General features: G+C 60.1%; 1 protein-coding gene across 1 annotated transcript; it reads right to left on the reverse strand.

Moving 5' to 3' along the window:
* Positions 1–1,036: 1,036 nt before the first annotated feature.
* On the reverse strand, positions 1,037–24,392 carry CHD8 (chromodomain helicase DNA binding protein 8). Its single transcript, XM_086481490.1, has 37 exons — positions 23,715–24,392; positions 21,988–22,350; positions 20,690–21,063; positions 18,917–19,031; positions 18,645–18,839; positions 18,470–18,538; positions 18,336–18,391; positions 17,975–18,092; positions 17,792–17,875; positions 17,539–17,676; positions 17,336–17,457; positions 17,010–17,253; positions 16,703–16,879; positions 16,066–16,209; positions 15,727–15,982; positions 15,238–15,451; positions 13,798–13,993; positions 13,544–13,711; positions 12,305–12,484; positions 12,112–12,222; positions 11,813–12,024; positions 11,179–11,378; positions 10,932–11,088; positions 10,728–10,817; positions 9,891–9,994; positions 9,677–9,791; positions 8,609–8,684; positions 8,459–8,513; positions 7,472–7,676; positions 6,099–6,307; positions 4,628–5,098; positions 3,234–3,418; positions 2,226–2,456; positions 2,004–2,102; positions 1,775–1,876; positions 1,192–1,249; positions 1,037–1,125 (listed from the first exon to the last, which is right to left on the reverse strand). The coding sequence occupies exons 1-37, from the start codon at positions 24,390–24,392 to the stop codon at positions 1,037–1,039; spliced, it is 6,660 nt and encodes a 2,219-aa protein (XP_086337616.1).
* Positions 24,393–24,844: the final 452 nt, after the last annotated feature.

Raw genomic sequence — 24,844 nt, forward strand, 5'->3', positions numbered from 1 at the left:
GGCAAATGGGCAATTAGTGGGGGTAATTAATAAGAATAATCCAGAGAAAGTTGATTAAGGGGGTAAGTACAGGGGAGCTGATCAAAGGGGGTAATTAAGGGGGTTAATTAAGGGCGTCATTAAGGGTTCCAGGGGGGTAAGTAAGGCTGTAAAGGGGGTAATTAAGGGCAAAAGGGGGTAATTAATGGGGCAGGGGGGTAAAACTAAGGGGATAAGGGGGAAATTGAGGGGGCATTAATTACACAAGGTAATTAAGGGGGTTAATTAAGGGCTTAATTAAGGGTTCAAGGGAGTAGTTAAGGCTCTAAAGGGGCAAATAAGGGCAAAAGAGGCGAATGAAGGGGGTATTTAAGGGGCTCAAGGGGGGTAATTAAGGGGGTAATTAAGAGAGACTTAAAGGAGTAACTAAGGGGGTTAATTAATGGCTTAATTGAGGGTTCAAGAGAGTAATTAAAACCATAAAGGATGTAATTAATGGCAAAAAAGAGTAATTAGGGGATAAAGGAATAATTAAGGGAGTAATTAAGGGGGTTAATAAACAGTTCTAGGGTGTAATTAAGGGCAAAACAGGGTAATGAAGAGCCCAAAAGTGTAATTAAGGGTTAATCATGGATTGTAATTAACGTGGGGCTAATTAAGGGGCTAATTAAGGGGCTAATTCCCCCGCCCCTCCCCCAGCAACCACCACTCTGCTCCGTTTCGCCGCCTTTTTATTAAAAAAAAAAAACCCAAAACCAGCGGAAAAAAAAAAAAAACCCAAAACCGCCAAAACGCCCCTGAAACCGCGGCCCCGCCCCTCCCCACCCCTGGCCCCTCCCCCTTCCCCTCGCCCCTCCCCCCACCCCGCCGCCCCTCCCCCCCTCCCTCTCCCCTCCCCCCGTTATGACACACGACGATTTACATATTTATATAAATATGAGGTGGGGGGGAGGGGCGAGCCACGCCCACGCGCGGGGAGGGGCTTCGAGGGGGTGGGGCTTGCTGTGGGGGGGGGAGGGGGAGGGGCTCGCCCCTCCCCCACCCCCCCCCTCCGCGATCAGTCGCTGTCGGAGGCCGGGGGGAGCATGGGGTCAGCCAGGAGGGGGAGGGGCGCCCCGCCTGGCCCCACCCCCCGCCCCACTTCCGCTTCCGGGGGGGAGGGGCGGAAAGAGGCCGGGGGGAGGGGCGCTGCCCCTGCCCCTCCCCCCCCACCCCCCATCAGCGCCACCATCTTGGAAAGGTCCAGCCCTGCGGGGGAGGGGAGGAAAGGCTGGGGGGGAGGGGCGAGAAAAGAGAGGGGGAGGGGCGTCAGGGTGTGGCCCCGCCCCCCTCCCGAGGGTGGGGGAGGTGTGGTATGTGCCCTCCCCCCATTACCTTTGGCAGAGCTAGGGGTGGGGGGAGGGGGGAGTGGGTGGGGTCAGGGTCCTGGGCGTGGGGGAGGGGCTTTGAGACGGAAATTGGGGGAGGGGCTTTGGGGGTGGGGGAGGGGATTTGGGTGGAGATTTGAGGATGGGGAGGGGCCTGGGGTGGGGGCGGGGCTTTGGGGATGGGCAAGGAGCCTTGAAGTGGAAATTTGGAGTGGGGGAGGGGCTTCGGGCTGGGGGGAGGGGCTTCAGGGGTGGAGATTTGGGGTGGGGGAGGGGCTTTGGAATGCCAGGGGTGTCAGCGGGCGGGGCTTTGGCAGGGGGGCGGGGCTTTGGGTTTGGGGCAGGGTTGTGGAGGGGTTTTGGGGGGGGTACAGCAGGGTGGGGGAGGGGCTTGGGGTGGGGGGGGAGGAGCTGGGGGCGGGGCTTACCGGCAGGAAACGGGGGTCCACAGCGTAGTCAGTCCCCGGCGGGGGTGGGGGGGGCGGCCGGTTTTCGGGGTCCCGCAGCCCTTCCAGGCAGCGCAGCTCGAGCTGGGGGGACCCCAAGGGTTCAACGGGGAGGGTGGGGTCCCCCCATTTGGGGGGACACACACACACACACACGACACCTGCTCGGGTTTGGGGGAAAACCCCCCGATTTTGGGCCACCGCCCCTCACCTCCACCAACTTCTTACTGTTCTTCTTCGGGGGGGGCTCCCGCATCGCCCCGTTGGGGACCAACCGGTGCTTCTGAAAGGTCAATTTAAGCCCCTCCTCCTGGGGGGGGGACCCCAAGAATTATTGGGGGGGACCCTCAACCCCCAGCCCCCCCGCCCCCCCCCAGCCCCCCCGCAATGAACCCCCAAAATCCCCCCAAACCGCCCCAAAACGAAACCTTACGTCTTTGATTTGGACCGTGAATTCTTTCTCCTCGTGGCGCAGGCGGGTGTAAGAAGGGGGGTCGGCGGGTGGGGGGGCGGTCTGAGGGTACCCCAAAGGTTGGGGGTACCCCCCACCCCCTCCCCCAGCCCCTCCTGGGGTCCCCACCCCCCCCCCAAAATCATCCGCGGGCCACTCGCCCGACAGGACCGCCCGGCAGACCAGGTCCAGGCGACGGATCAGGGCACGGTCCTGGGGGGGGAAAAAAGGGGGGGGCAGAGAAATGGGGGGGGGGGGGGTCAGAGAGGTTTGGGGGACCCCCCTCTATAATTTGGGGTTGTTCTCAGGGTCCTCGGGGGTCCTCGTAAAATTTGGGGAGGGGGTCTCAAAGAGGGTGCCCCCCCCCCCCCGCATGCTAGTGCGTTTCGTTGAGATGAAAATTTTGGGGGGGGTACAAAAATTTGGAGGGCTATAAAAATTGGGGAGGGGGTAATAAAATTTAGGGGGCTCAGAGATTTGGGAGACCCTCCTCTATAATTTGGGGGGGGTCTTGGGGTCCTCGGGGGTCCCCCTAAAATTTGGAGGGGTCTCACAAGAGAGTGCCCCCCCCCCCCCCCCATCCTATTGTGTTTGGATGAGGTGGAAATTTTGGGGAGTACAAAAATGTGGGAGAGGTAGTGAAATTTGGGGGGGCTCAGAGAGGTTTGGGGGACCCTCGTCTATGATTTGGGGGTCTTCTCTGAGTCCTCGGGGGTCCCCCTAAAATTTGGAGGGGTCTCAAAGAGGGTGCCGCTCCATTCCTATTGTGTTTGGATGAGATGGAAATTTTGGGGAGTACAAAAATGGGGGGGGGGGCTAATGAAATTGGGGGGGGGGGGGGGGCAGAGAAATTTGGGGGGGCAGAGAGGTTTGGTGGAACCTCCTCCATAATTTGGGGGGGACTCAGGGTCCTTGGGGGTCCCCCTAAAATTTGGGGGGGGTCTCAAAGAGGGTGCCCCCCCTCCCCCTGCCCTTAAGGCTCAGGCTCACCTTGGGCCATTGGTGAAGGTTTTGGGGGGGCCCCGGGAAGGGGGCGGGGCCTGGAGGAGGGGGCGGGGCCACCCCTTGGCCACTAGGGGGCACCGCCTCTTCTTCCTCTTCCTCTTCCTCCTCTTCTTCCTCTTCCTCCTCCTCCTCTTCCTCTTCTTCTTCCTCCCCACCGGGGGGCTCCGCACCTGGGACAAGTGTGGGGCAGGGGGTTGGGGGCGGAGCTTTGGGGGTCCCACCCCCCATGACTGACTCCAAGGGGGCGGGGCTACAAAGAGGGGTGTGTCCCCCCCCAAATGGTGGGGGCACCAAAGGGAAAGAGAGACTGGAAAAAAGGGCGGGGCCGCAAAAGGAGGCGGGGCCTACAGGGATAAAGTGAAGCCTCCAAGGATGGGTTGGGGGCCCACCACGATTCTGGGGTCTCAGAGGGGTTTTGGGGTCCCATCAAGGGTTTGGAGGGGGTCCCCCCAGGATTTTAGGGGGGTTCTACAAGGTTTTGGGGGGGCCCCACTAAGATTTTGGGGGTGCCACGTGGATTTGGGGTGGGGGTCCCCCAAGGAAAGAAGGTTCCTTCAAGGATGAGTTGGGGGCCCACCATGATTTTGGGGTCTCAGAGGCGTTTTGGGGTCCCACCAATGGTTTTGGGGTGTCCCCCTGCAAGGTTTTGGAGGGGGTTCTACAAGGTTTTGGGGGGGGATCCCCCAAGGAAAGGGGGCTCCTTCAAGGACAGGATGGGGTCCCACCAGGATGATGGAGGTCCTACAAAGATTGGGAAGGTCCTACAAGGATGGATGGGGTCCCACCAGGACTAGAAGATCCTAAAAGGATCATGGAGACCCTACAAGGACCACGAAATTCCTACAAGGACTGGGAAGGTCCTACACAAAGATGGATGAGGTCCCACCAGGACTAAAAGATCCTACAAGGATCATGGAGGTCTACGAGGATGGATGAGGTCCCACCAGAACCACAGAGGTCCTACAAAGATTGGGAACATCCTACAAGGATGGATGAGGGGCCACCATGATTTGAGAGGCTTCTACAAGGATGGATGGGGTCCCACTAGGATCTGGGGGGTTCCTACAAGGATGGATGAGGTCCCACCAGGACTAGGAGGTCCTACAAGGATCACAGAGGTCCCACAAGGATGGATGGGGTCCCACCACAACTAGAAGATCCCACAAGGATGGATGGGGTCCCACCAGGAGTAGGAGATCCTATGAAAATCATGGAGGTCCCACAAGGATGGATGGGGTCCCACCACAACTAGAAGATCCCACAAGGATGAAGGGGGTCCCACCAGGATCTGGGGAGGTTCCTACAGGGATGGATGGGGTCCCACCAGGACCAGAAAGTCCCAACAAGGACCACCGAGGGTTTCCAGGGTCATCCCTCACCCCTGTCCTCATCGCTGTCCTCCTCACAGGAAGACGACTCGGAAGCGGACGCCGAAAGCTTCTCCAGCTCCGAGTCCTCCTCGTCTTCGGTGGGAGGCACCACCGGTGGAGAACGTCCCAGAACGTTCTGGGGGGGTTGAGGTGGCGGCGTCCCCCCGACCTCGGCTTGAGCCCGGAGATACCTCCACCGCGCCGCCGCGAAGGAGAAGTCGGGGTCGCCCAAAATGGCCGTTTCGGGGTGGGCCAAACCGTGCCGAGCGGCTCCCCGGAGAAGTTCTCCATCGTGGTGGCCCCGTTCCCACCACGGCGGCAGGTCAGGACCCGGTGGAGGACACAGGGCCAGGCGGGCGGGGAGGAGGGGGTGGCGGAGGACCTGCTCGCGGAGGAGACGGAGGAGGGACAAGCGGCGAAGACCTCGAGAAGCTCGAACGGCCGAGACGGGCGAGACGGGGATGGAGGGGTCGGGAGGTTCTGGAGAAGAAGGAGGAGGTCACCTTCGGGGTGGTCGACACCCTCGGGGTGGGCAACGGCACCCGTGAGGGTGGGCAACGGCACTTTGAGGTGGTCAACGTCTCCCTTGGGTTGGTCAACGCCATTGAGGTGGTCAACGTCACCCTTGGGGACAGCAATGTCATCCTCAGGGTGGTCAACACCGGCATTGAGGTGGTCAACACCATCATGCCCACAGGGATGCCCTCAACCCCACAGAGATGCCCTCAACCCCACAAGGAGCTCCACGGAGATGCCCTCAACCCCACAAGGAGCTCCACGGAGATGCCCTCAACCCCACAAGGAGCTCCACGGAGATGCCCTCAACCCCACAAGGAGCTCCACGGAGATGCCCTCAACCCCACAAGGAGCTCCACGGAGATGCCCTCAACCCCACAAGGAGCTCCACGGAGATGCCCTCAACCCCACGGAGATGCCCTCAACCCCACGGAGACGCCCTCAACCCCACGGAGACGCCCTCAACCCCACGGAGACGCCCTCAACCCCACGGAGACGCCCTCAACCCCACGGAGACGCCCTCAACCCCACGGAGACGCCCTCAACCCCACAGAGACGCCCTCAACCCCACAGAGACGCCCTCAACCCCACAGAGACGCCCTCAACCCCACAGAGACGCCCTCAACCCCACAGAGACGCCCTCAACCCCACAGAGACGCCCTCAACCCCACAGAGACGCCCTCAACCCCACAGAGACGCCCTCAACCCCACAGAGACGCCCTCAACCCCACAGAGACGCCCTCAACCCCACAAGGAGCTCCACGGAGATGTCCTCAATCCCACAGAGAGCCCCAAACCCCATGGAGATGCCCTCAACCCCATAAGGAGCTCCATATCTCCATGGAGATGGATGTCCCCAACCCCATAGAGATGTCTCCAACCTCATGAGGAGGTCCTCCACACCACGAGGAGGTCCTCCACACCATTGGAAGCCCCCCTCCCCAATCAAGGTGTCCCCCCGTACCGTCTCCGGGGGCGGGCGGCAGGCGGCAAACCTGCCGGCACATGGCGACGAAACCGTGGAAGAACTTGGTGAGGTTCTCGTCCGTCTTCTTCTCCAACCTGGCCAAGGTACGGAACCGACCCCACCGGAAGCGTCCCCCTTCGGGATCAAACTCCACCCCAAAACTAGAGGCCACCCGGTAGAAATCGGCCTGTTCCCGACGGGTCCACCTGCCCCCGGGGGAAAAAAGAGGGTCCTTTAGGGGTGGCGCCGCCCAAACCCCATCAGTTCGGGGTTCCTGCCCCCCAAAACCACCAGGGATGGGCTCCTGCACCCCAAAAAATCACCGGTTATGGGTTCCTGCACCCCAAACCCACCAGTTACGGGTTCCTGCACCTCAAAACCACCAGTTACAGGTTCCTGCACCCCAAAAACCACCAGTTACAGGTTCCTGCACCCCAAAACCACCAGTTATGGGTTCCTGCACCTCAAAACCACCAGGAATGGGTTCCTGCCCCCCCAAACCACCAGGGATGGGTTCCTGCCCCCCCAAACCACCAGGGATGGAGTTCCTGCACCCCAAAAAACACCAGTTACAGGCTCCTGCACCTCAGAATCACCAGGGATGGAGTTCCTGCCCCCAAAAAAACAGTTATGGGTTCCTGCACCCCAAAAAATCACCAGTTATGGCTTCCTGCACCCCAAAAAACATCAGTTATGGCTTCCTGCACCCCAAAAAACATCAGTTATGGCTTCCTGCACCCCAAAAAACATCAGTTATGGGTTCCTGCACCCCAAAACCACCAGTTATGGGTTCCTGCACCCCAAAAGAACATCAGTTATGGGTTCCTGCACCCCAAAACCACCAGAGATGAAGTTCCTGCATCCCAAAACCAAGAATTACAGGTTCCTGCACCCCAAAAAACATCAGTTATGGTTTCCTGCAACCCAAATCCACCAGCGACAGAGTTCCTGCACCCCAAAAAACATCAGTTAGGGGTTCCTGCACCCCAAAAAACATCAGTTAGGGGTTCCTGCACTCCAAAAAACATCAGTTAGGGGTTCCTGCACCCAAAAACCACCAGAGATGGAGTTCCTGCATCCCAAAAACAAGAATTACGGGTTCCTGCACCCCAAAAAACATCAGTTAGGGGTTCCTGCACCCCAAAACCACCAGGGATGGAGTTCCTGCACCCCAAAACCCATCAGTTATGGGTTCCTGCACCCTGAAATCACCAGGGATGGAGTTCCTGCACCCCAAAAGAACATCAGCTACGGGTTCCTGCACCTCAGAACCACCAGGGATGGACTTCCTGCCCCAAAAAAACGTTATGGGTTCCTGCACCCCAAAACCCACCGCTTATGGGTCCCAGCCCCCCAACCCCACCCCGTACCTCTGCTGTTTCTCCCTCCTGGCCATCTCCTTCAGCTTGCAGGCGGCTTCGCAGCGCCGGCGCCGCCGGTCGCCCCGCTCGGCCGCCTCCACCCGCAGCTGCTCCCGCTGGTAGGACCGCTGGCAGGCCGTGATCAGCCGGCGCAACCGCGCCGTCAGCACCGAACCCGGCGGCCAGAAGGGCTGGCCCGGTTGCGGGGGTTGGCCTGGGGTGGGGACAGGGAGAAAGAGGGTCAGTGGGGACCTCACATTGGACCTTGGGGTCCTACGGGACTTTTCTGGGGTCCCATGGATCTCCTTGGGGGTCTTCTTGGGGTCCTATGGGTCTCCTCGGGGGTCTCATGGGACTTTTCTGGGGTCCTATAGACCTGCTTGGGGTCTTTATGGGTCTCCCTGAGGTCCTATGGATCTCCTCAGGGTCCCATGGGCGTCCTTGGGGTCACCATAGGTCTCCTTGGGGTTCCTATGGATCTCCTCAGAATTCCCATGGGTCTCCTCATGGTCCCAAGGGTCTCCTCGAGGTCCTATAGTTCTCCTTGGGGTCCCATGGGCCTCCCTGGGGTCCCCATGGATCTCCTCATAGTCCCAAAGGTCTTCTCAGGGTCCCATGATCTCCTTGGGGTCCCCATGGATCTCCTCGGGGTCCCAACGGTCTCCTTGGAGTCCCACAGACCTCCTTGGGGTCCTATGTGTCTCCCGGGGGTCCCATGGGACTCTTCTGGGGTCCTATGGATCTCCTTATGGCCCTACGGATCTCCTTGGGGTCTCAAGGGACTTTTCGGGAATCCTATAGGTCTCCCTGGGATCCTATGGATCTCCTTAGGGTCTCCATGGATCTCCCCAGGGTCCTATAAATCTCTTTGGGGTCCCATCGATCTCCTCGGGGTCCCCATGGATCTCCTTGGGGACCTCCTTGGGGTCCTACAGATCTCTTCATGGTCCCAAGGGTCTCCTTGGGGTGTCGTCGTTCCCCCCCCCCCCCCCTTACCTTCATCCCCATCCACCACCGAGATCTCCTCGTCCAGCAGCATCAGGGGATCCGCCTGATCGGGGGAGGGGATCAAGGTCACCTCCAAAGTTTAGGGGTGCAGATTTCGGGGGGTCCCCCCCACCCCTTCCTCCTCCTCCTCCTCCTCACCTCGTCATCCACCTCCTTGGCCGTCCCCGGGAGGGGTTTGTACTCGGGGTCCTCGCAGTCCTTATCGAAATCCACCCTGGGGGAGGGGCACACACAAAGGGGGTGTCCCCCAAAATAAACCTGACACCCCAAAAATACCCCGGGCACCCCAAAAAACCCACCCCCACCCCCCCGCCACGGGTGCCTCAGCCCTAGAAGAGGTTGAACTCACCCCGGCCAGCGGCCGGTCGGTATTAGCATGGCGTGGTCATCATCGGCACCCCCGAAAACGAGGGGGTGGGGACACCCCAAAAAAGGGGGGAGCACCCCAAAACTGGGCCGGAGCACCCCAGGATGGCCCAAAGAGGGGGTGGGGCACCCCAAAGCCGCCCAGAGAGGGGTCGGGGCACCCCAAAGTAGGGCTGGAGCACCCCAAAGCCGCCCAGTGAGGGATCAGGGCACCCCAAAACGGGGCTGGAGCACCCCAAAGCCGCTCAGAGAGGGGTCGGGGCACCCCAAAGTAGGGCTGGAGCACCCCAAAGCCGCCCAGTGAGGGATCAGGGCACCCCAAAGAGGGTCTGGATCACCCTAGGACACCCCAAAGTGGGGCTGGGGCACCTCAAATCACCCCAAAGTTGGACTGGAGCACCCCAGATCACCCCAAAAAGAGTCTGGAGCACCCCAAAGTGCCCCCAAGAGACACGAGGTCACCCCAAAGAGTGGGTGGTGCACCCCAGAACCACCCCAGAGAGGCACTAGAGCACCCCAAAGAGCAGCTACAGCACCCCAAACCACCCCACCCAGGGGCTGGAGCACCCCAGAACCAGCCCAAAGTGGGGCTGGAGCACACTAAGGTGGGGTCAGGACACCCCAAAGCGGGGCTGGAGCACCCCAAAGCCCCCCACAGGGGGGTCAGGACACCCCAAAGTGGGGCTGGAGCACCCCAGGACATGCCCAAGTGGGGCTGGAGCACCCCAAACCACCTCATAGTGAGGTCAGGGCACCCCAAAAGCAGGGCTGGAGCACCCCAAAGCACCCCAGAGAGGACGTGGAGCCCCCCAAACGTGGGGAGGGTCCCCCCAAACTCACCCTTCCCCGACATCCAGGCGCTGCTCGGCAGCGATAGCCTTCTCGTCGGGGCGGCCGGCCTTCTCCAAGAAGCAGAGCGCAGGGTCGGCGCGCATCGTGTTGTATTTCTCGTAGCCTGTTGCGTCATGTCCCCGCCCCCCGAAAATAGGGGAACACTGTCACAACCCAAATTCTGCCAGGTTTCACCCCAAAATCAGCTTCCCCCTAAACGTACCGTGTTTGAAGACCCCGATGAGGAGGGATTTGTCGGCTTCGGCGTCCCACCAAGCGGTCGGTACCTCCAGCTGCTCCACCAGCGGGAACCAGATGTCGATCTCGCTGGTGGGGGGTGGGAAACGGGGTGATTGAGGGGGTCAGGGGGAACCCAAAGTGGGGCTGGAGCACCCCAAAGAAGGTCTGGAGAACCTCAAACCACCCCAAAGTTGGGTTGGATCACCCCAAGGGGGGTCTGGAGAACCTCTAACCACCACAGAAAGACTATGGATCACCCCGAAGAAGTTCTGGAGAACCTCAAACCACCCCAAAGTGGAGCTACAGCACCCCAAGGAAGGTCTGGAGAACTTCAAACCACCTGATACTGGGGCTGGAGCACCCAAAGAGGATCTGGAGAACCTCAAACCACCCCAAAGTTGGGTTGAGGCACCCCAAAGAGGTTCTGGAGAACCTCAAACCACCCCAGAAAGAGTGTGGATCACCCCAAAGAAGGTCTGGAGAACCTCAAACCACCTGATACTGGGGCTGGAGCACCCAAAGAGGATCTGGAGAACCTCAAACCACCGCAAAGTTGGGTTGGAGCACCCCAAAGAGGGTCTGGAGAACCTCAAATCACCTCATACTGGGGCTGGAACACCTCAAACAAGGTCTGCAGCACCTCAAACCACCCCAAAGCGGAGCTGGAGCACCCCAAAGAAGGTCTGGAGAACCTCAAACCACCTGATACTGGGGCTGGAGCACCCAAAGAGGATCTGGAGAACTTCAAACCACCCCAAAGTTGGGTTGCAGCACCCCAATGAGGGTCTGGAGCACCTCAAGGAAGGTCCTACAGACTCACCTGGCCACCGCCCCCGCCAGCACCTTCTCTGCCTGGTCCCCAATAACCTCCTGCCGCAGGTAGTAGAGCATCCGAACCCTCAGGAGAACCCTGGGAGTTGGTGGGATGGAGAAGGTCAACTCAAACCACAAAAAACCCCAACGAAGCCACGGGGGCACCTGGGGAAGAGCCAAAAGGTCTTCTCCAAGATGACCTTCCACCCACTTGTTGCATTGGTGCTTGAGGTGCTTCTTGTAGCTCTCATCTTGGAAGAGGGTGTCGGGGTTGTACTTCCGGATCCACTCGGCTTTGTGGACATCGAAGGTGCTTTGGGACTTGACCTTCTTCCCCTTCCGACCACGAGGAACCGGGATGGAAAGTCCTGGAGAAAACGGGTGGAAGAAGGAGAAGAACGTCAAGGTGGGACCTCAAGAGGTCCCCGGTTGTCCCGAAAACTCTTGTAGACCCTCACCCGAGTGGTTTTGGAGCTCCTTGGCCTTGCCGTTCTCGGTGGGGCTGATGAGGTCCCAAATGAAACCTTTGATGTTCTCATCGCCTCGGTAGTGGAGAAGACAATACACCAGGATGGCGCGGCAGATGGTCTCCACGTCGCGTTCCGAAAGGCGGCGCTTGAATCGGCCGTGGGACAAGATCTCTCGCCAGCGACCCCAGCTGGGGGGGGAGGATGGGGGTCAGCGGACAAGGAGGTCCTTGGCCAGGGGTTTCCCTCACCTCCCGGCATCCATCTCCACCCAGAACCTCCTTGTGGTGGCCACCACAGCACACCTACGCTGGATCCAATCTTTCTCCAAGAACCTCCTCGTGGTGGCCACCACAGCACACCTACGCTGGATCCAGTGTTCTCCACCCAGAACCTCCTCGTGGTGGCCACCACAACACACCTACGCTGGATCCAGTCTTCTCCACCCAGCACCTCCTCGTGGTGGCCACCACAACACACCTACGCTGGATCCAGTCTTCTTTCTCCACCCAGAACCTCCTTGTGGTGGCCACCACAGCACACCTACACTGGATCCAGTCTTCTCCACCCAGCACCTCCTCGTGGTGGCCACCAGAAGCAAAACCGGCCCCAACCCCATCCTCACCCGTAGACCAGGAGATGTTTCTCCACGCGGAAGCAGTCGGTGCGCCCGTAGGCGTGATGCAACGCGTGGTGATGCCGGTCGTGGCGCCGCGACCGAGGTCTCTCCTCGTCTTCGCTCTCCAGGTCCGAGAACTCCACCAGGTCGTCGTCCCGAAGTGTGCTGAAGTGACGCGTCTGCTTACGCACCCGCGGCGTGTCGATGACCAGGTTGTTCTGGACGCCACGATGGGGGAAGAGAAGATCCATCAGACCCCGCCCCACCACACCTCAAATCCCACCGCCTCGAGGTCCATTCCCAACCTTGCTGTTCAGGAGGTCCAAGTCAAGGTCGGCTTTCTTGGCCCACTTCTGCCAGAAGTTGGGGTCATCCAAAGCGATGTCGGTGCGGTTCTCCGAGGCCACGAAGCTCGCCTGGGATTGGGTGAGGAGGAGATGACACCTCCGAGGTGGGAGGTGCCCTTGCCTCAAGGGTGAGAAGAAGACAGGGAGATACCTTGGCGAAGGTGGAACCCTTGCCCTCGCTCTCGATGGTGATGGTGGTGGTGCGGCGCAGCAGGATCTGGTCGATGTCCTCCTCGCAGAACTTGGAGCCTTCGTCGTCTTCTTCCATGATGGCCGCGTAGGCCCCTTTGCGCAGAAGGTCCTCGATCTCCTTCTTGGAGAACTGCTGGATCTGCCGGAAGGGTGGAGAAGTTGAGGGGTGGGGAGGGAGGTGGACATCCTCCACCCCCAAGCCCCACGGCCTTTGAGAGCTGGGTCTTCACAAGGTGGCTCCCTTGAATGATCTCCATCCCTGTGGTCTTCACACCACGTTTTTTCTGGGGCAACCCCTTCCTCAAGGTCTTCATCCCATGTTTCTCTTGTAGAACCCCAACCCCGTGGTCCTCACACCCCGTTTCCCTTGAAGGACCCCATGCCCTGTGGTCCTCACGCCCAATTTCCCTTGAGGAACGACATCCTAGTGGTCTTCACGCCCTATTTCTCTTGAAGAACCCCATCCCCATGGTCTTCACGCCCCGTTTCCCTTGAAGGACACCACCACCACAGTCTTCACGCCCCGTTTCTCCTGAAGAACTCCAACCCCGTGGTCCTCACACCCCATTTCTCTTAAAGAATCCCACCACTGTGGTCTTCAAGCCCCATTTCCCTTGAAGGATCCCACCACTGTGGTCTTCACACCCCATTTCTCTTGAAGAACCCCAACCCTGTGGTCCTCACACCCTATTTCCCTTCAAGAACCCCAGCTCCTTGGTCTTCACAGCCTAGTTTTCTTGAAGAACCACATCCTAGCGGTCTTCACGCCCCGGTTTCCTTGAAGGACCCCAACCCTGTGGTCCTGACACCCTGTTTCCCTTGAAAGACCCCACCACCGTGGTCTTCATGCCCAGTTTCCCTTGAAGGACCCCAACCCTGTGCTCCTCATGCCCCGTTTCTCTTGAAGAACCCCAACCCTGTGGTCCTCATGCCCCGTTTCTCTTGAAGAACCCCAACCCTGTGGTCCTCATGCCCCGTTTCTCTTGAAGAACCCCAACCCTGTGGTCCTCATGCCCCGTTTCTCTTGAAGAACCCCAACCCTGTGGTCCTCAAGACCCATTTCTCTTGAAGAACCCCAACCCTGTGGTCCTCAAGACCCATTTCTCTTGAAGAACCCCACCACCACGGTCTTCACGCCCCGTTTCCCTTGGAGAACCTCTTCTCCAAGACCTTCCCGCCCCCTCGGGAGCCCCCTTACCCCCGCGATGTTGCCCTCGCGCCCGCTCATGGACTGCAGCACGGCCTTGTCCAGGCCCAGCTTGAGGCTGGCCTTATCGAACATCTCCCGCTCGTAGGAGTTCCTCGTGATCAGGCGATAGACCTTCACCGCCTTGCTCTGCCCGATCCGGTGACACCGCGCTTGAGCCTGGCAGGACGCAAAGATGGCGGCGGGTCGGGTTTAGGGTGAAGATGACGCGACACCAAGCGGGTGGGGTGGGATTCGGGGACTACCTGGAGATCGTTTTGGGGGTTCCAGTCGGAGTCGAAGATGATGCAGGTGTCGGCGGCGGTGAGGTTGATGCCCAACCCGCCCGCCCGCGTGCAGAGCAGGAAGACGAAGCGATCCGAGTCGGGCTTGCTGAAGCGGTCGATGGCCGCCTGGCGGAGGTTGCCCCGAACCCTCCCGTCGATCCGTTCGTAGAGGTACCTACGAGGTCATCACGGCTACGGTCAAGGAGGGTGAGGTGGGACCCCATAGGCACCTTCAGGGGCATCCCATGGGGCAGAGGAGGAGCTCAAACATCTCCAGACCCAACCAAGATCCCCCCCACACACTCAGGACCATCTCCTGGGGCACAGGAGGAGCTCAAACATCTCCAGACCCAACCAAGACCCCACATGCACCTACAAGACCATCTCTTGGGGGACGGGATGAGCTGAAACATCTCTAGACCCAACGAAGATCCCACACACACCTTCAGAACCATCCCCTGGGGCACAGGAGAAGCTCAAACATCTCCAGATGCAACCAAGAACCCGCACGCACCTACAGGACCATCTCTTGGGGCACGGGATGCGCTCAAACATCTCCAGGTGCAACCAAGATCCCCCCAAGACCTTCAGGACCATCTATTAGAACATGGGATGGGCCCAAGCATCTCCACATGAAACCAAGGCCCCATACAGAACTTCAAGGCCATCCAATAAGACACAAGAGGACGTCAAACATCTCTAGACTCAACCAAGACCTCACACGCACCTTCAGGACCATCTCTTGGGGCACAGGATGATCTCAAACATATCCAGGTGCAACCAAGATCGCACACAGACCTCCAGGAGCATCCAGGAAGACACAGCATGACCTCAAACATCTCCACATCCAACCAAGACTTCACACAGACATTCAAGACCATCTATTAGGACACGGGATGGGCCCAAACATCTCCAGACTCAACCAAGACCCCACACACACCTCCAGGACCATCCCTTGGGGCACAGGAGAAGCTCAAACATCTCCACATCAAACCAAGACCCCCCCACGGACCTCCAGAACCATCCCATAGAGCGTGGAATGAACTCAAACATCTCCAGACCCAAACAAGACCTCACACAGACCTTCAGGACTGTCTCTTGAGGCAGGGGATGAGATCAAACATCTCCAGACCAAAACAAGACCTCACACAGACCTTCAGGACTGTCTCTTGAGGCAGGGGATGAGATCAAACATCTCCAGACCAAAACAAGACCTCACACAGACCTTTAGGACCACCCAGGACAACACAAAAGGACCTCAAACATCTCCAGACTCAAGCAAGACCTCAAACACAACTTCAGGACCATCCCTCGGGGCACAGGAGGAGCTCAAACATCTCCAGATCGAACCAAAACCTCACACACCACCTTCAAGGAACCCCATGGAGATCCCAAAAGTCTACCTGTCCCACCTCTCACCTCTTCTGGATGAGGTAGTCCTCCAAGATGTCGAGGCAACGCACCATCTGGGAGAAGATGAGCACCTTGTGGCCACCGGCCTTCAGCTTGGGCAGCAGTTTGTCGATGAGCACCAGCTTGCCGGCCGAGCGGACCATGGCCTGGAGGTGGAAGTCGTGGGGGACGTGGTGGTGGCAAGATTCACGAAATTCGGCCAAGATCTTCTCCTCCGCGCCTGTCAGGTGGGGAAAGGACCATGAGCGGGGGCGTGGGACTTTCCCAAGAGACATCCCCACCAAAGCAAGCTTGAGGAGCGTCAAAACCCAACAAGATGGAGGTGGACCTCCCCCACCACGACATCGAGCCCAGCAGAAGATAGCCCTCCCCCTCCAATCCAAGAAGCCACCAGGTTCTTGGTGGAACAAAGTCCAGGAGAAGCAAAGACGAGGCGGTGTCAACCCCTGAGGTTGTCCACCGGTGGTAGGACACCCCACCCTCTCGGTTCCTCACCGTTGATGAGGTAGGGATGGTTGCAGCACTTGCGCAGTTCCATCATGGTGTTGAGAAGGTTGGGCATGTTGGTGTGACCGGCGCCTTTGGAGAGAAAGGAGAAGTTCTTCTCCAAGATGGCTCGATAATACTTCTTCTGGATGTTGGTCAACTCCACCTCGATGATGGTCTCTTGTTTGGGCGCCAAGTTCTTCTCCACGTCCTCCTTCAAACGACGAAGCATCATGGGTTTGAGGATGGCTTGGAGCTTCTGAACCTGCAAGGTGGGACCAAGGAGATGTCACCACAGGTTGGGGTCGGGGGTTGGAGAAGGAGTCGGAGTCCTCCCGGTGTCCTTACCTGCTCCTCCGTCTTGAGGTCTCCAAAGTCCTTGAGGAACTCGGCTTCGGAAGGGAACTGGGAGGGCTCCAGGAAGTGGAGGAGGCTGAAGAGCTCTTCCACCGTGTTTTGGAGCGGGGTGCCCGTCAAGAGGACTTTGTGTTCCTGATGACCGAAAAGGAGGGGACGGAACGTCAGGGTAGGGTGGGGTGAGCTCAAACATCTCCAGGTCCAGCCAAGACCCCACACACATCTTCAGGACCATCCAGGAGGACACAGCATGACCTCAAACATCTCCAGATGCAACCAATACCCCACACACACCTTCAGGACCATCCAGGAGGACACAGCATGACCTCAAACATCTCCAGATGCAACCAAGACCCCACACGCACCTTCAGGACCATCCCATGAGGCACAGGATGAGCTCAAACATCTCCACATGCAACCAAGACCCCACACAGACCTTCAGGAGCATCCAGAAGGACACAACATGACCTCAAACATCTCCACACCCAACCAAGACCCCACACAGACCTTCAGGAGCATCCACGAGGACCTCAAACACCTCCAGATCCAACCAAGACCCCACAACACCTTCAGGGAACCCCACGGAGCCCCCCCCAAAGGCCTCCCCTTCTCCGCTCCCACCCCTCACCAAATCCATGTGCTTGAGGCTGTCCAGCAACTTGCAGTTGCGGTTCTTCAAGCGGTGGGCCTCGTCGATGATGACGCAACGCCACTCGATCTCCCGTAACTCGGGACAATCCGAAAGGATCATCTCGAAGGTGGTGATGAGAGCGTCGAACTTGTACGCTCCGGGGATGAGACGACCCTGGGGTGGGGGGAAAAAAAGGGCGGGAAATGGGTCCAAAAATCATCCTAAAAGTTGGGAGGCGGGTTCAAAACTTTGAGAAAAGGGGTTGGCTTTTTTTTCAGAGCGAGAAGATCCAAAGCCACCCTACCCGCGTGTCCTTGCAGTACATCTCGTACTGTTGGATCATCTGCCGGGAGGCCAAGCTGCCGTGGTAGACGATGCTGTTCATCTCCGTCCAGGTATTGAACTCCCGCTCCCAGTTGGTGATGGTGGAAAGCGGAGCGATGACCAGGAAAGGTCCGCGGATGCCGACGTTGTAGACCTCTTGCAAGAAAGCGATGGATTGGATGGTCTTACCCAATCCCATCTCGTCGGCCAAGATGCAGTTCTGCCTGTAGAAGGGACGCGACCGGTCGGGCGGGGCGGCGGGGACATCGCCGTGTCCTCCCCGCCATCCCCTCCCACCCCCCTCACCTGTTGTACCAGTTGAAGAGCAACCAGTTGACGCCTTCCAGTTGATACTCGCGGAGCTGGTTGTGGTTTTTATACTCGTGGGAAAGCTCCAGCTTCTTCCACGAACCGGCTTGAGGACGTGGCTGAGAGGACAAAGAGGCGGTGGGATGGAGAAGAGCATCGGTGAGGACGTCGGGGTGGTGGGAGGGGACACGGACGCTCACCAAGCGTTTGAGTTCCGGGTGTCGGGCTTGGATGCGCTTGAATTCTCGGATCTTCCCCTCGTCGACGTCCTCCTTGAGCTCCCAAGTGCTGTCCTCATAGGGCAGGGAGCACCACTTCACCAGGTAGTAGACCACCGGCTGTCACCAAGGGTGGGATGGGCCCACAAAAAAGGCAAAAAAAAGGGTTTTTCAGCGATGAGAAACATCATTTTTCGAGCCCCCTTGTCCTCCTGCTCCTCTCCTCCTCGCTCACCTCCCCGTTGTCCTTGTCGACGCTGTGCGACTCGTCCAAGATGCGGTCCACCTCGACGTAATCGGGGTTGAAGGGTTCTTCATCCTGCGAGGAAGGCAAAGGAGGTAGAGGATTGGTCCCCCGTGACCTCCAGCCCCGCCCCCCAAAAGCTCCGCCCCGCCCCTCCCCCTCAAAACCCAGCACCTCGTGGAAAAAATGGCGCATCTGAGTCATCTTGGTCTTGAAACGCTTCAGTTTCTGGTGGATCCTCTTGTCCTTCTCCAGCTGGTCGATGGTGGCCCACTCGCAGTGGAGGTAGGAACTGGGGGCAAAGCATCTGACGTCAAAGCGCCAAACCCCGCCCCTCCATGACGCTATTTTGGGTCAATACAGGCATTTTCGGGCCAAAGAACCTCCTTCTTTGAGAGCCACCTCACAGTAGAAGTCATCCCCACTCCTCTAACCGTTGGGTTTGGAGAGCTCAACCCAACGAGGAGCTCAAGCGCTGGGTGGTGGCGACCCCACGGGGTGCCCCGCCCCCCTCCCACCTCATCAGCTCACTCACTAGTTCTTGTATTTGACGAAAAACTCCTCCGATTCCGTCAACTGCCCCGACGGAAGCTGCGGGAGAAACGAGCGGGACGTCGGCATCACGCCGGCAAACGCCAACGCCCCGCGGCGCCGCGGGGGCGACCTCACCTCTTTCTTCACCACCCTCATGGAGAGGACTTTGTCCACGATGGCCGCGTCCTCCTCGCTGGGGTTCTCCTGAAGGCGGGGAAGAGAAATGGTGAAGATGATGGTGGATGGGGATGAAGAACACGGTGGACACCACGAGGAACATCTAAAGGGACAACAAGAAGACATCCCCCACCACAAAAAACTGCATGGAGGGCAACGTTTCGCCCTCCGGCTCCGGTTCCGGGATGGGCGGTTGAGGGACGGGCGGTTGCTCGGGTCGGACGGGCCCCGTGACATCCAGCTCTTCATCCTCCTCATCATCGGTGATCTTGATGTCCAAGTCTTCGGTGTATTTCTTGCGTTTGACTTGCCGATTGGACCGCCGTTTCTGGAAGGAGAAGAGAAGGTGAGGTCCACCCCGGACATCCCAACGGCGCTGATCGCCGCCCGCCGGCGTCTCCGTACCTGAACGCTGGTTTCTTCTTCCTCCCGCGGCGACTGCGCCGGCATGACCTCGGCGTCCGAGTTGTCGGAGGAGGCGTTGCGCTTCCGCTTCTTGCCCACCACCGGCGTGATGGTGCTAAAGGGGGGCAAGGTGGGACGTTAGGAGGAGGGTGGAGGTGGTTGGATGGGTGGACAAATTGGGGGGGGCGTTATTCCAAGGTCAAGGGCTGGAGGACGACGTGGGACGAGGGTTGGAGGATGACGGGGACAAAGGCTGGAGGACGGTCGAGAATGGCCCAGAACAAGGGTTGGAGAATGATGAGGAATGAGGTTGGAAGACGACAAGGGTCAACGGTTGAGGGATGAAGGTCAACGGTTGAGGGATGAAGGTCAACGGTTGAGGGATGAAGGTCAACGGTTGAGGGATGAAGGTCAACGGTTGAGGGATGAAGGTCAACGGTTGAGGGATGATGAGGGCCAAGAGTTGGGGACAACGAGGACCAATGGTTGGGGGACAACGTGGGCCAAGGGACAGGGGTGAAGGTCAATGGTTGAGTGACAACGAGGATCAACGCTTAAAGGACAATGAGGACCAACTGTTGGGGACGTTGAGGGATGAAGGTCAATGGTTGGGGGACGGCGAGGGCCAAGGGCCGGGGGACGGCGAGGGCCAAGGGCCGGGGGACGGCGAGGGCCAAGGGCCGGGGGACGGCGAGGGCCAAGGGCCGGGGGACGGCGAGGGCCAAGGGCCGGGGGACGGCGAGGGCCAAGGGCCGGGGGACGGCGAGGGCCAAGGGCCGGGGGACGGCGAGGGCCAAGGGCCGGGGGACGGCGAGGGCCAAGGGCCGGGGGACGGCGAGGGCCAAGGGCCGGGGGACGGCGAGGGCCAAGGGCCGGGGGACGGCGAGGGCCAAGGGCCGGGGGACGGCGAGGGCCAAGGGCCGGGGGACGGCGAGGGCCAAGGGCCGGGGGACGGCGAGGGCCGAACATCAATGGTTGGGGGATGACGAGGGCCAAGGGTTGGGGACTCTGATGGATGATGACGGCCAAGAAGTGGAAATGAGGACCAAGCGTTGGGGGACAATGAGGACCAAGGGTTGGGGGATGAAGCTCGAGGGTTGGAGGACAGCAAGGACCAAGGGTTCAGGGATGAAGGTCAAAAGTACAGGGACAACGAGGGTCAACGGTTGAGGGACAGGGAGGGCCAAGGGCTGGAGACAAGTGTCAACAGTAGAAGGACAACAAGGGCCAAGGGATGGGGGATGATGAGGCCCAAAGTTGGACATGAGAACCAAGGGATGGGGGACAAGGACCAAGGGTTGGGGGATGAAGGTCAAAGGTAAAGCAACAACGAGGACCAAGGGTTGGGGGACAACGACGACCAAGGGTTGGGGGACAACGACGACCAAGGGTTGGGGTATGAAGGTCAATGGTAAAGAAACAACGACGACCAAGGGTTGAGGGACAATGAGGACCAAGGGTTGAGGGACAATGAGGACCAAGGGTTCAGAGATGAAGGTCAAAAGTACAGGGACAACGAGGGTCAACGGTTGAGGGACAGTGAGGACCAAGGGTTGGAGATGAGTGTCACCAGTAGAAGGACAACAAGGGCCAAGGGATGGGGGATGATCAGGCCCAAGGTTGGACGTGAGGGTCAACGGCTGGGGACAACGAGGACCAAGGGTTGGGGGACAACGAGGACCGTGGCTGGGTGAGAAGGCCAAGACCACCGCAGTGAGGACCCCCCCCCGCCGCCCCACTTTGGGTGACAACCCGTGGGGTTTCGGATCTCACCTGGGTTTGCCGCGGCCCTTGCTCTTGCCGGAGCCCCCCTGGCCCTTGCCCTTGCGGGGCCGGTCCTCCTTGGCGCCCCCGCGGTCGCCGGGGCCCTTGCGGCGCCGCTTGCGGTCGCCCTCCTCCTCCGGGCGGACGCTGGGCAGCTCGTCCTCGTTGAGGACCCGCGGGATGTTCTGCTCGCCCCGGGCGCGGGCGCGGGCGATGGCTTCGGCGACGATGCGGTTGGCCTTCTCCTGCTTCTTCTGGTGCTCCAGTTTGCGGGTCTCCTCCGAGGCGCCGCGGGAGGCCGGTGCGGCCAAGGCGGCCACCTCGGTGGTGCTGAGGACCTTCACCACCGAGAGGCCCGGGGAACCACCCTGAGATGAGCCGGCCTGAGGGGAGAGGAGAACCGGGGTTGGGTGTGGTGGGACCAAGGTTGGGTGGAGACCAAGGTCAGGCGTGGTGGGACCAAAGTCAGGCAGAGACCAAGGTCAGGCGTGGTGGGACCAAGGCCAGGCGTGGTGGGACCACGGCTGGGAGAAAACCATGGTTGGGTGTGGTGGGACCAAGGTTGGGTGGAGACCAAGGTCGGGCGTGGTGGGACCGAGATCAGGAGAAGACCACAGTTAGGGGTGGTGGAGCCAAGGTTGGGCACGGTGGGACCAAGGCCGGGCAGAGACCAAGGTCAGGGGTGGTGGGACCAAGGCCAGGCGTGGTGGGACCACGGTTAGAAGACCATGGTTGGGTGTGGTGGGACCAAGGTCAGGAGAAGATCACAGTTAGGGGTGGCGGAGCCAAGGTCAAGGGTGGTGGGACCAAAGTCAGGCAGAGACCAAGGTCAGCCGTGGTGAGACCAAGGCCAGGCGTGGTGGGACCACGGCTGGGAGAAAACCATGGTCGGGTGTGGTGGGACCAAGGTTGGGTGGAGACCAAGGTCGGGTGTGGTGGGACCAAGGTCAGGAGAAGACCACGGTCAGGTGTGGTGGAGCCAAGGTTGGGTGCAGTGGGACCAAGGTCGGGCAGAGACCAAGGTCAGGCGTGGTGGGACCAAGCTCGAGAGAAGATCGAGGTCGGGCGTGGTGGGACCAAGGCCGGGAGAAGACCAAGGCCGGGAGAAGACCAAGGCTGGGCGTGGTGCCACCAAGCTTGTCCACAAGACCATGACCAAGAGTTGTATCCAACCCAACCCAAGACCCGGCTGTCACCAAACCTAAGGGTTGGTCCCACCACCGATGTCCCCAAACTTGGTCCCAATGCCACCGGTGACCCTAACCCCACCCTACCGAGAGGTGCCACACCCCCCCCCCCCCGCTCACCTGAGGTTGCAGAACCACCTTCAACGGCACCGTCACCCTCTGCCCGCCGCCGCCGCCACCCACCACCTGCGGCACCGAGGACACGGCCACTGGCGCCGCTTGGCCACCGGCCGGTTGGTGGAGAAGCTGGATCTTCTGCGGAGCTCCTGATTGGCCAGCGGGAGGTTGTTGGACCTGAAGTTGGATGGTGACCACCTTGGCGGGTTGACCCGGTGTCCCCTTGGCTTGACCGAGGGCGGCCAGTTGGTTGCCCTGGAGGACAATTTTGCCCGGTAAACTGCCCAAAACCACGTGACGTTGACCGGGAGGAGCAGCGCCACCCGGTGGCTGTTGGAGGACCAAGGTGATGCGTTTGGATTCACCCTATGGGAGAAGAAATGCAGGGCGGGGTCAGCACGGGATGACCCCAACCCTGAAGATCTCAAGAACGTTGAGGAACCTGCTTTTGGGGGGGGACCCCAACCCTGAAGATCTCAAGAACGTTGAGGAACCTGCTTTTGGGGGGGGACCCCAACCCTGAAGATCTCAAGAACGTTGAGGAACCTGCTTTTGGGGGGGGACCCCAACCCTGAACATCTCAAGAACGTTGAGGAACCTGCTTTTGGGGGGTGACCCCAACCCTGAACATCTCAAGAACGTTGAGGAACCTGCTTTTGGGGGGGGATCCCAACCCTGAAGATCTCAAGAACGTTGAGGAACCTGCTTTTGGGGGGGGACCCCAACCCTGAACATCTCAAGAACGTTGAGGAACCTGCTTTTGGGGGGTGACCCCAACCCTGAACATCTCCAGACCTTTAAGTCACCCTCTTTTGGTCGCCTCCATTGCCTCGTGGTTGCCTCAAATCTCTTTGTGGTTGCCCCAAAGCCTCCTGTGGTGACCCCAACCTCCCCCCACCGTGGTGGCCCTCTATCCTGTGGTGGTTGCCCAAAACCACGGTTGCCCTGCTCCTTCGTAGTTGCTCCAAACCCACTTGTACTTGCCCCAAACCCCCCTGTAGTTGCCTCAACACCCCCCTTCCGTGGTTACCCTCCATCCCCTCATGGTTGCCCAAACCCCGTGGTCGCCCCAAACCCCTTTACACTTGCACCAGACCCTCCCCCGTGGTCGCTCTCCATGCCCTTGTGGTTGCCCAAACCCGCTCGTACTTGCCACAACCCCTCCCCGTGGTCGTCCTCCATCCTCTCGTAGTTGCCCAAACCCCCTTGCAGTTGCCCTCCATGCTCTCGTGGTTGCCCGAAGCCCCTTGCAGTTGCCCTCCACCCCCTCGGGGTTGCCCAAAGCCCCTTGCAGTTGCCCTCCACCCCCTTGTGGTTGCCCAAAGCCCCTTGCAGTTGCCCTCCATGCCCTTGTGGTTGCCCGAAGCCCCTTGCAGTTGCCCTCCACCCCCTCGTGGTTGCCCAAAGCCCCTTGCAGTTGCCCTCCACCCCCTCGTGGTTGCCCAAAGCCCCTTGCAGTTGCCCTCCACCCCCTCGTGGTTGCCCGAAGCCCCTTGCAGTTGCCCTCCATGCCCTTGTGGTTGCCCAAACTCCCTTGTAGTCACTCTCTGTGCCCTTGTGGTTGCCAAAACTCCCTTGTACTTGCCACACCCGCCCCCCGTAGCTGCCCTCCATCCCCTCGTGGTTGCCCCAAACCCCCTCGTGGTCGCCCCAAACCCCCCAACAGTTGCCCCAACCCACCCCCCACCCCCCCCCGTGGTTGCCCCAACATCCCCCCCGCCCCCCGTTACCTGCGCCGGCGCCGACGTGAGGGTGACGGCCGGTTTCAGGGGGGTCCCGGCCCCCCCGGTCTTCACCGGTTGCAACACCAACTGCTTGACGGGTCGTCCCGGTTGAACCAATCGGTGAACGGCCGTAGCGGCAGCAGCGGGCGGGGCGTTGCCGCCGGCGGCGGGGGTCACTTTTCCCGCCAAAACGGCGGCGTTGCCGGTGACGATGGAGACGCCGGGTCGGAGTTGGGGGGTTCCGGTTAAAACTTTGGCGAACGTCACTTTGCCGCCGTTGGGGGGGGTCCCACCGCTTTGGGGGGGTCCGGCGGGAGATTGGGGGGCTGCCGTTGGCCCCGCCCCCCCGGGCGGGGCTTTGAGGATGACGATTTTAGGGGGTTGAGGCGGCGGCGCTGCCGAGGACGACGGCGTTGGGGACAGGTTGGTGGCCACGCCCATGAAGGGGTTGCCCTGACTGAGGACCTCTTGGTCGGGGGGTAACTGTGGGGGGGGGTCGGGGGCGTTTTGGGGGGGCAACGGGGCTTCTGGGGGAGGGTGGGGGGGTTTGGGGGTGGGGTCGAAGCCCAGAGCGTCATCAATAGGGTCGGGCGGGGCTGGAGGCGGGGCAAAGGCGTCGTCACTCAAGGGGTCGAGGCCGAAAAGGTTGGGGTCGTCGAAGAGGTCCATGATGGGGTCGGCCATTTTGGGGGGGGGGGGGGGAAGTGGGGAGGGGGGGGTGGAGTTTGACGGGAGGGGCTCAAGGGGCGGGGTTTGGGAGGGCGGGGCTCACGTCAGGCTTCGGGGGGCGGCGGAAAAGGCCTGTAGGGGGAGAAAGAAGAGGGTTAATGGAGGGCACACCCCAAAATCTGCTTCCCTACCCCCCAAAACCTGCCCCCCCCCCCCCCGCTCTGTCCCCCAAAACCAGCACCTGGACCCTCAAAACTGCCCCCAGCTCCCCAAAACTTGCCCTCCTGGACCCCCCAAAACTGCCCACATACCACCATGCACCCCCAAATCTGCCCCCCCTGCACCTCCAAACTGCTCTGCACCCCCAAAACCTGCCTCCCTGACCCCCCCTGCACCCTTAAAACTGCCCCCTGGATCCCCCTACACCCCCAAAACTGCCCCATACTACCCTGTACCCCCAAAACTGC

This window comes from Leptosomus discolor, unplaced genomic scaffold (assembly GCF_034619465.1).
Source record: "Leptosomus discolor isolate bLepDis1 unplaced genomic scaffold, bLepDis1.hap2 HAP2_SCAFFOLD_31, whole genome shotgun sequence".
NCBI lineage: Eukaryota > Metazoa > Chordata > Aves > Leptosomiformes > Leptosomidae > Leptosomus > Leptosomus discolor.